Source organism: Phalangium opilio, unplaced genomic scaffold (assembly GCF_054372755.1).
Source record: "Phalangium opilio isolate 3A_F unplaced genomic scaffold, DU_Popi_V2 ptg000025l_1, whole genome shotgun sequence".
In the NCBI taxonomy this organism is placed as follows: Eukaryota; Metazoa; Arthropoda; class Arachnida; order Opiliones; family Phalangiidae; genus Phalangium; species Phalangium opilio.
In genome coordinates, this window is record NW_028324156.1 from 3,824,079 (window position 1) to 3,835,148 (window position 11,070).

Consider the following 11,070-nt stretch of genomic DNA (forward strand, 5'->3'; position numbering starts at 1 on the left):
TGCATACAGACCAATAGGAATCAGGTCCTACAGCCATTTTCACTCAACGTATCTAAGCATATTTGTGGGAGGAGCCTTACACTAATCCATACGTATGACGAAAATTTCCTCCCCTCTATCTCACTGCACGTTACACCATAAACGTGCGCCTACGAACTCGCGTTGCTACCCTACCAATGAAACGACAGAGTTAGAAAGACGCTATCATAATTATTAGGCGTGACGCTGATAGTAAGTTCTCAAGCCCGGTATACCCACAAACCCCGCGTAGAAATTAACACGGGGTATATATGGGGGCACAATGATTCCCAGTAGCTGTATGTATTCCTGGTCTACTCAAGTTAGGATATTCAATCCTTGCCCACGATTTCCAAGAAATTCAATTCTTATTTTCTAACCCATTCATCCGATGAAATTTTGAAAGATTTTTCCAAAAATATTTCTTGGAAAATTGTAAATGTTTCAGGTTTTTTTGATAATTTTGAAAAAGATGTAGCATTTCATTGAAAACACTAAAATTTAAGCGGAATAATTCCTTCTTCTAGGCATAATTTTAACACAGATAACAACAACCAGAAATGATTATCTTCATTAGGTAAATTAATAATTAAAATTTAGCGTCTTACCTGACTGTCCAACCCCAGCATTAATATCATGAGAAAGAACAAGACGGCCCATAACGGTGATATTGGTAACTTCAAAACAGCCGACGGGTATGCCAAGAAAGCTAAACCAGGGCCTGCGGTTTAGACGAAGAGAGAGAAAGAGAGAGAAAGAGAGGAAGATGAGAAATTGTAAACTTCCGGTATACTGTAATTGTATGAAAAGAGAGATTTATACTTTACCGGAAGTGGCCACTTCGTCAACGGGTTTGTGTTGCTCGTGGGCCATGAAACCAACAACGGAAAAGATGACAAAACCAGCGAACATTGACGTTCCACTGTTGATACACGAAACGATCAAAGAATCTCTGAAAAGAAATTGACGTAAAGGCATTGTGGTCGGTTAGTTATGCAGGACTTCCATCACCAATTTAGTCTGTACTAAGCCTTAAACAGCGCCAAAGACCAGACGTCGATTTACCCTGAATCTATGACGTACTTCAATCACTTCATGACAAGCTCCAGTTTGTAACCAGTGAGAAACTCATGGAAGGAACATATCTCATGAACTTATAATGTATCCTAAGCAGAAGACGGTCATTTAAGAAACACTTTCGTCGTTAACCTAACCTCCTTTGTATCCTCATTGTCCGCGCTTACATTTTGAGCGCGAAAAAGAGACCTGTTAACCGAACAGGTTTACACTCTACAAGTTCCTGTTGAGCGATAAGGTTGCGGGTCGTTTTTCATACACAAAAACCGTCGTCAGTCTTGAGTGACAGGGATACTGGGTTTCATTATACATAGCGCGGGCGTGCACGGGGTAAATTGCTTTCTTCGCTTTGCCATAGATACGTATACATTTTCCTGATCTACTCTCGAAGACCTGAACACTTGGGAATCTCGTTGGATGGACGCGTTGGAATAAAGAAGAGAGACTTAGGAAAGAGAGTCGACTGGAGAGAGCAAACAGACGCTACCCCAAAACAGACGCTCTAAAGCCTACCAACCAATAAAGAACCACTTTATTTTAAAATTTAGAAACTTTACAGTAAACGCGGTAAAAAAAACCTAGACATCTTCAAAATGAAAATAAATAGACGCGTGAAAATCTCAGCGGATCTATCCTAACTTCTAAACAAGCGCTAAAAAACGTCGAATTTATTTCCTGTTATAAGTTCTTTACTCCAAACATTTCAACCTTGGAGGAGAGGCGAGATGGAGTAGTAACCTCTGTACCCCTATCTACGAAATGGCAACGAAGTCCTCCCAGCATCCCCAGCGGCGTTTTTGTAGGGTCTTATAGTACGCTGGTACCAAAACGTATATACAATGATTGCCCCTGTGTCTTAAAAATAGAAACTAATTCGTGAGAACTAGCTTAACTATTTTTAAATGGCGCTAGGTGGCAGCTCTTAACAATCCCGATAGGGGTCATGCACATCGTGGGTACTCTGGGAGACTTATTGCAGCACATGGCAAACTAACATATCTACTCCATCTTACCTCTCTCTTAGATGTTTCAGCTAACAAGAACATAAGAAGAAACATATCTTACTTGTAAACATTGTTGCTGTATTTGTTGTAACTTCCCAAAGCAATCAAGGATCCGAGACCCAAACCATAAGAGAAAAAGATTTGAGTGGCGGCATCAATCCAAACCTTGATATAAGAATAAATACAAGCCACAAATAAAAAAAGGTTATCATTAAGCCTACAACTACACTTAATACAAGGACTAGGGATAAGGATGGATTGTAAATAAGGAAACCATCATCAGTGGTCAGCTTACCCTCGAGTCTCGTAAACGCGAGAGATCAGGGTAGATGTAGAAGATGATTCCATCAATGGCACCGGGTAACGTGATGCCACGAATCATCAGAATGAAGAGCAGAAAGTAAGGAAACAAAGCGGTGAAGTACACCACCTAATAAACAACAACAAAGGATATTACTTTGTAATTAGATCACTCGAAAAAATTAAAAACAAAATAAAGCACAGCTGGGAAATTAAATTTCCTTACTTTTCCGGTCCATTTAACACCCTTCCAAATGCAGAAATAACAAAACAACCATGCCAAGGCCAAAGTTCCGGCCAATGGCCAACGGATATCGCCTGGATCGTGTAACCCTTCAGTTACTTGCAAAACATTTCGTCTACAAAATAAAATTACAACCTTTTTAATAGAATTTTCGTTTGATTTTGTGTTTTACTGGCGGGACTTCCGTTTTATTCAGCTTAGTTTTCCACAATAGGAAGTTAATATTTAATATAGTTTAACCAATAAGAAACGAGTTTAAACGCAAGGCATTATCGGTCACACGTTTCTTAAAATGAAACAAAGACCCGAAATTTTTTATCGTGTTTCGTAATTGCATGGAAAAACATATTATTATGCAAATTTGTAAAAATAAAAAGAACCATTTTGACGTTTTTACGATCACAAGCTTTAAAAACACCTAAAAAGTTGAAAAACGAATGATTCACATACGGGATTTCGAAATGCAGGCCTACTTTCACTTTTTTCATCAAAAAAAAAAAAAAAAGAAAATTTGGGGTTGTAATTTTCAACTTTTACAAGCCGAGAGAAAGAACATTTCAGTATCTTTTAATATCGCAAGTTTTGTAGTCAAGATGCTTTTCAAAGGTCGTAAAGTAAAAGGGACCATAAGTTCATAAGATATGTTCCATCCATAAGTTTGTCACTGGTTACAAACTGGAGCTTGACATGAAGTGACAACGTAGGTCATAGATTCGAGGTAAAGTGAGGGAGGCCTGGTTTTGGCGCTGTCAAAGGCTTAGTACAGACTTAAAATAGGACGTAGATGGTAGTCCTGCGAAATTAACTAACCGAGTGTAGTCATTCAATTCTCGCTTGTCGTTCTTCAAGAACTAGCTCGAGCTGTAAAGCTACGTTTTCATGGTCGCTTGTAGCGTGTAAATGACTAGCGTGCGAGTACTTTTTGCTAGCGTGAAAGTTCCGCGTGTAGTTTACTCGCTCGGAAACAAGCAATCATGTTTTCATGGTAGCATTGAAAATACCCGCTGGCGACATCTAGAGCTTATTTACTAGGCTTTTTAAGATGGCGGACGAAGAACTACGAAATCTGCTGATTCGAAAGAAAATTCTATTATTATCGCTATTAATAATAAAGAGAAAACAAAATATTAAACGACGATACAAAGCGAAACGTTGGTGGGTGACGTGGGTCCACCCGATATGGCGAAACCGTAAAACAGAGGGGGTTTTCGGCTCTTTGGTCAGTTCTATTCATTTCGAATTAAGCCTTGGTCATATTATTTTTATTATTATTATATACATATGGCTTTATTAACTTAAAGCTACGCGGTCCCACGATGATACTACAATAAATTTTACTTTCAACTCAATTTCCCTTTTTTCAATTCCTTTTGATCCACCACCGACTTTTTACTGAGTTTTGACATTTGGCAACTGTACTAATGCCAGGATAAAAACGGTTCTTTAAAAATGGCGAACAAATAAATTTCCTATTGGCTCTTTCTGATCACGTGACACTCACACGCCGCTTGTAACCACCGCTTGCGCGTAAAATATCTGTTTCGATTTGATATCGGCGTGTAGCGTTCAAAAATCAAAGTTTGGAAGCTCACGCTACAAGCGTATGTTTAGAGCGACCATGAAAATGAAAATGCTTGCGAGTTTCGCCCGTTTTTTACTCGCAAGCTAGTCATTTACACGCTACAAGCGACCATGAAAACGTAGCTTAAGTCTCTCAGTAGCATTACGAAGTATAGGTAGCGTCATACTTATGGTAGGAACATATCTTATAAACTTATGAAGAGACTAGAAGATCTTTGACAAGGATGGTGAGTGAGGCATGGGTCATAAACTCAGCAACGCGGTTTCAGAGCCCCGCAACGAGGCATTTTAACTACCGAGGGAGCCTTTAAAGGGGTAAAGACAGCTATTATCATCATCCCCTGGAATATCACGGCGCTATACAAAATCTAGAGCCGAGATTTTCCTGTTCCAGCCCAGCTCTGCCTCGTATCTTTAGCCCGAAGCAGCCAGCGTCTTCCTTCTCTTTCAAGACCTACAGGGGCCAATTTGACTTTCCTTGCAGAGAGCTTAGATACAGCTTAAGGAATAAAGATGGCTCAAAGAAAGCCCATAGTTTCTAAGGCTAATGTCAGATACGACAAATTTTCCGAATGGTTGACAACGCGCTTTCTATAAATCGGAATTGTCGAACCATGTCCGGGATTCTGGATTAAAATTCAGGGATATATTGAAAGGGGTAAAGACAAAACGGGAATGTAAACGAGATTAGGTATCTAAATTAAGTTATTCAACACCAATAGAATTTGGGATACAGAATAAATAAACGCAGGGTTTATGCTTCCACTTTTGGAAAACAAATTTCCCTGACATTTACAGGTATTTTCCCATATATTTCCCTGAAATTTCCAGGCGTAAGACCACCTAGTAACTGCGTATTTTTTGGAGTAATAACTATGGGATTGATTATTTTTAATTGAATCCATGCACCCATCAGGCATTAGGGCAAATTCACTCAAGTCTCGCAATTTTACCGGAGTTTTCCCTGAATATTACTGCAAACTAGAAATTTCCCTGAGTTCTCCCTGAATTTTTTGTTGTCAACAATTTATTTCCATAAACATTTCCAGGTAATTCTACCCATCAGGTATCAGGGCAAACTCACTTAAGCCTTGCAAATTTCCCGGAGTTTTCCCTGAATATTACTGCAAACTAGAAATTTCCCTGAGTTTTCCCTGAATATTACTGCAAACTAGAAATTTCCCTGAGTTTTCCCTGAAATTTTAGTTGTCAACAATTTATTTCCCTGACATTTCCAGGTAATTCTCTCGCATGTTTTCGTGAACCCCTCTTAAATAAATCACTTCTAACCTTACTTTTAATTAGCAATATCTGTTAAAATTAAGCAAACGCGGTATATATAGACCAGAATAAGAGTTCAAATTACTTACTCCCAATATTCTTTAACCGGACTCCTGTAAACTGTATTGTAATTGCCCGACTTCTCAATCATGGAGATGCAAGCAGCCGATTGGTTTAGAGCGCAAGCTGCAGCGTCCGCGTGAACTTGTGCCGCCGAATCTCCATACTCCGATTGACAAAGTTCGGTATTCCACCAATTATCGCACGTCCTCCATGGCACGTCGGATGCCAATGAGTTGAAGATGTAATAGAGAGCCCAAGATAGCACCACGATGTAGTAGGAATTGAGCCAAAAAGCCATGACGGCTGCCGCGTATCCGACACCTTTCAAAAAGATAAACAATCAAGAGCTTTAAAATTAGGCTTAACTAAAATTGTCGCGATTAAATTTAAACTTGCATTAATGTAGTGCAGGAAAGCAACTCAATTTTACAGGTGCCATAAAAATACATTATAGAGGCTCAGTTATTTTGAAAAACCAGAAATAGATGTAATTTTAGAAGTAGGAATGGAGAACAGGGTAATCTGGGCGCACGTCAAAGTCCCGGACCCCCTTCCACGGGACGGAGGGGTATGAAAGAAGAGGCGGGTCATAGCGACAGAGGTAAAAAGGAATTACGTATTTTTCGCCGTCCCCGTCAGCAACGCCATCAAAACGTCTTTAAGTGAGCCAATAAGATCATTTAAACTTTTCGTTACGTGTTGGAGGGAGGTGCTCTATACTGGGCTATGAGTCTATTAAATCTATCCCTGGAAAAACTTATTAAAACTTGTCTCTAAATTTTCTTCAATAAAGTCTAAAACTACTGAATATTTAATGGTGGGTGGTTGGTAGGGGGGAAGGAATTCCATCACTGAAGAATGTCATCCGACTATCAATTCTGATTCCATTCCATTCTTTTTTAAACCATTAAAAATTGTAAATTCCAAAACTTTTTTGGGCGTTGGGAAGATTATAAAAACCAAGAGAAAAAAAAACCCCGTGCTATAACGAAATACGGGTGCCAGTATTATTTTACAAGCCTTCCGAGATTCAACAAGTTGACATTTTATATTTTTGGCACGCTCTTCTATCTCATCATTCAGGTAAGCTTCAGCCTGGCGATTTTATATTCCTCTTCTTTAAAATTTGCTAGGAATTCTCTACTTTTTTGACGGAGAGAGACTGAGAGAAGGAGAGGGAGAGAAAGAGAGAGAGAAGGAGAGAGAGAGGAGAGGGAGGGAGAGAAGGAGAGAGGAGAGAGAGAAAGAGAGAGAGAGGGCGGGAGAAGGAGAGAGAGACTGAAAGAGAAAGATTAAGAAAGAAGTTCAAGGAACATTCAGTAACTTCGACTCGCTCCTTCATCCATGCCATCATGGCATGCACCATCTTATTGGACGTAACACCTTTTCGTTTGGATGGAATTGAAAAAGAATCAAGTGTTGGTGCTAGCGAGGGTTTTCTCTCTGTGTCTGTCTTTTTCCGGCATCTACCGTCGGTGTCATGATGAGTTGATGGAGAGGATAGGGAAGCTGAAGAGCGGCAATATCATCCCTAACATTTCTCTCTGTTTTTTTTTTTTCTCTTTTTTCTTTCATATCTCGCGGTTCTTTTCTATTCTTTAGAAATGAAATCGATTGGTCACGTATTTTTTAAGGTCCTGGGCAAGAGAGGAGAGTTCCAGTAAAGATGAAGGCAATCTTATTTCTCTTTTAGTTAGAGCAAATGACTTAATTTCGGATGGGAGTTGGGATCCCAAATTAATTTAAGGGGTTTTTTGTGGTAAGGATTTTTTGATGGATGCTCGGATTGAAACTTTCGTTGTACGTTGTACGTTGCGCTTCCGGATGCATTTAAATATTTAAATTAATTTCAAATTGGTTTTGTTTCCGAAAGGTCAATCAGAAATTAAGGGCGATGTTCTTTGTACGATTTCAAATCTTAAATGTAACTTCTATGGCATTTTGAAACTAAGGGACACCGTTTTCAAAATTATGTTTATTTAGTACTTTATGGATGACCCCTTAAATTTAATTACGAAACTGAAAGACAACGATTTCTAATTTAATTTAGGGTTCTTTGTACGATTTCAAATCTTAAATGTAACTTCTATGACATTTTGAAACTAAGGGACACCGTTTTCAAAATTATGTTTATTCAGTACTTTATGGATGACCCCTTAAATTTAATTCCGAAACTGAAAGACAACGATTTCTAATTTAATTTAGGGGTCATTCGGAAAACACTCCATGGACGGCAAAATATCATAAAACATGTGGAAACACTCTGTACATGGGTTATTTTACACACAAGAAGATCAGCGTTTTTAAATTTATCTGTTTATACGTGACATTCTTTTCGGCTACGATTCAATTAATGATATAGTAAACTCTATGAACATCTTATTTTCCCCCTTTTGGTGGGGGGTAACATTAAGGGGGTAGTATAAGAAAAATATTACAGAAAAATGTCATTAATTTAAGTCAAGGGTGAGAAGAGGGGCGGCATGTGGATATTTTATCTTAAATTTCATTTCAGAATCGCGAAAATCCTCATCTTTTCTATCTTATCTCTAGCGATTCGAAATCTTTTTTTTCTTTTTTTTAAAACTTTACTCTGAGAGGTTTCTTTTTTTAACTTTTTGGCTGAAATATTCGCTTTCCCATCTTAAGAATTTGGGTAAAGTGGAGTTTTTAGATTGCCACCCTTTCCCAAGGTTTTGTTATATAAATAGAAAAACTTTCTCGGATTTTATTTTATTCCAAAGTTATCATTTTTTATACTTTTAGAAGGTGTTGGGTTTAAAGTTTAAATTAATGACATTTTGAACTTTAAAGGTTATACACGGTGTTTCAAGATTAGAAAATTAGCAACCTAAGGGATTTGAAACGGTAATACGAAAAGTTAATGAAACATTCAATAATATTATCATTCGAGGGAAAGCCAACATACAGGCTGAAAATACCCCCTGTATTTCCTAAGGCCCCTGTAGAAATGTTTAACCAAAATTCTACTGTAATTTTCGTTTGTGAGAATTCAACCATTCTCGTAAGGGTAAGAAGTTCGGTTTAGCAGACGCCACTAAACCAACCAAGGGTGGAACAAAAGTCCTTGATAGTTTTTAAGACTAATTAAATGCTAATTGTTTTACCATAAGAGATCATTATTTATTTTCAAATATTTAATTATTTTTATATTTAGAAAAAGACCGTTACTATAAGGTATAATGTTACGTTACCTGAACTTTACCTTTAATTACGAGACGGGATATAAGTTCTAACGGATATGGAAGTGAAAAATTGCGTTACCTTTGAAGATGGGACATATTTTCCAGACTCCAAGACCTCCGATGCTCAGGTACTGACCGAGCGACGTCTCCAGAAAGAAGGTTGGAATTCCGGCCAGGAACAACGTCAACAGGTAAGGAATTAGGAAAGCGCCTGCAACAAGAGAGAGAAACAAAAGAGAAAAGGACATCAGAGAAAGAGCGAAAACAATTAATTCCAACAAACCAACAGAAATTCCATTTCATTCCCGGCCATCCCCCCCCCTACAGGACGCCTATATACTTATGCGCTATACGTTTAAGCCTAACGATCCATTTTGAGACATTAAACACCCACTGCAACTTAGTTCCGTGGTCGGCACGAGGACCTTTAGTCTTGATAAAAAGTAGATTAACTCAAGGTTATCAATAGAACCCAATATTATAAGTGGCGTCTCTGATAAGTCTGCCACAATTAAATGGGTAGATGTGAACGTACGTTGGTAACGTAAGCATGACTATTTCCTATTTTTTTTGGGGCCAATCAATGTTTTTGAGCACATATCTCCGTATAACTAAATCATAAGTTCATAAGATATGTTCCTTCCATAAGTTTGTCACTGGTTACAAACTGGAGCTTGTCATGAAGTGAGTGACGTAGGTCATAGATCCTCGTAAAGCGACGCCTGGTGAGCTAGGCGCTGTCAAAGGCTTAGCAATACAGACTAAATAGGACCTAGATGGAAGTCCTGCAAAACTAACCACCGAGTGTAGTACTTCAATTCTCGCTTGTCGTTCTGCTAGAACTAGCTCGAGCTGTAAGTCTCTAGCATTAAGAAGTATAAGTAGTGTCATACTTATGGAACGTATCTTATAAACTTATGCTATATGTTGTAGACCTAATGTTCCCCGACATTTTCCACTCAGTTTAACCCAAATAAGGAACACACCATTTAATTTATGACAAAAACACATACATTGTATTTGAACTTAGGCTACTCTTTAGTTTTACTTCAGATTAATATATTACAGTGGCGTGAAAATTTGTTTTAATTAACTGACGTCTCGTTAAATTTTTAACAAGAAATTAAGTGGTGGAGTTGAATGCTATGGTTTATATTTGAGCGGGTTGAGTTTTATCTTCGGATGAATTAAAAAAATAAAAAATAATAAAGCCCGATCCATCTATTCTTTATACGGAGGCAATTAAGTATACTCTCATTATTAATTGAAGACTCGACTGCTCACTCTGAATTCATGGGTGGAACTCTCTTAACGTTACTTGCGCGTGTCCTTAAACATAAATCATGGACCTTGAAGCCTCTAACATGGACTAACCGAATGGAAAGTATTTTTTAAATTAATCAACAACTGTTTTTATAAATATTTAAAACCAATTTATAGTTCTTGGAAAATGCGCCAGTACTTCGGTAATGGCGTTAAAGGGATGTACAACGCGTTATGTACGGAAGTGGGCGTGTCTAGAACTATATTTTGAAGTAGTAGCGTTACTAATTCCTGGAGTAGTGATTGGGCATTGTCACGTGACTCTAAGCTTGGAACAACTAGAAAATGTCGATGCCCATTCTCAACAATACGAAATTCACGGATGCCCATTAGAGAGCTCTATTTGACAAAAGATAACCATAGCCCCGCCCACAAACTAACACATTGTGCATCCCTTTAAAAGGGAGTATTCGACCCAGTCCCTATACACTTATAAAGTCCCTGCAGCTAGAAAAGTTACAACTGTTCTAAACGACAAAAAGATAAACTAAAAGCAAGTTGAACAACCCATTTCTAACTCTCTCGATCCCAAGAGGAATTTGCATGGACTACTTTCATTCTTATTAGAATTAACGTTACGTGATAATCCGCTTTAGCTTCCGCTTAATCGCAGACACCCCTTGAACGCGATTAAAACTCTCAAAGCGTAGGAAACTAGGAATTGTCGTCGGCGTGAAAAGAAGATACTACATTTACATTTAATTGGAGCTACGACAAAAGAACGAAACAAGGTATATCTTTGTTAAATACGCGGTGAAAAAGCTCTCTGTAGCTATATACTTTTTCACGTTAGTTTAAATAACCCAAGGCTTAAGTACTTTAGAGTGGTTGTTTTCGAAGAGAGATAGAGAGAGGGAGAGAGAGAATTCCAAAATATTTACAGAATCTCAAGATGGGGATCTTTGTCGTGAAAACGAAATCGCTAACACGTATAGTACAAGAGGGTTGGATTGTTCCTTGTTACTCAAAATAA

At 38.1% G+C, this 11,070-nt stretch overlaps 1 protein-coding gene across 2 annotated transcripts in view; it reads right to left on the minus strand.

The window, feature by feature from the left end:
- Positions 1-11,070, minus strand: part of Gat (sodium- and chloride-dependent GABA transporter) — a 34,672-nt gene that overhangs the window by 4,577 nt on the left and 19,025 nt on the right. For both annotated transcript variants that reach the window (XM_089869286.1, XM_089869285.1), the window contains 7 exons: positions 8,854-8,985; positions 5,595-5,889; positions 2,626-2,758; positions 2,395-2,529; positions 2,161-2,264; positions 846-970; positions 627-739 (listed from right to left, as the gene is read on the minus strand). In XM_089869286.1, coding sequence (XP_089725412.1) covers positions 627-739; positions 846-970; positions 2,161-2,264; positions 2,395-2,529; positions 2,626-2,758; positions 5,595-5,889; positions 8,854-8,985 — 1,037 coding nt within the window. The remainder of the gene's footprint in view (positions 1-626; positions 740-845; positions 971-2,160; positions 2,265-2,394; positions 2,530-2,625; positions 2,759-5,594; positions 5,890-8,853; positions 8,986-11,070) is intronic.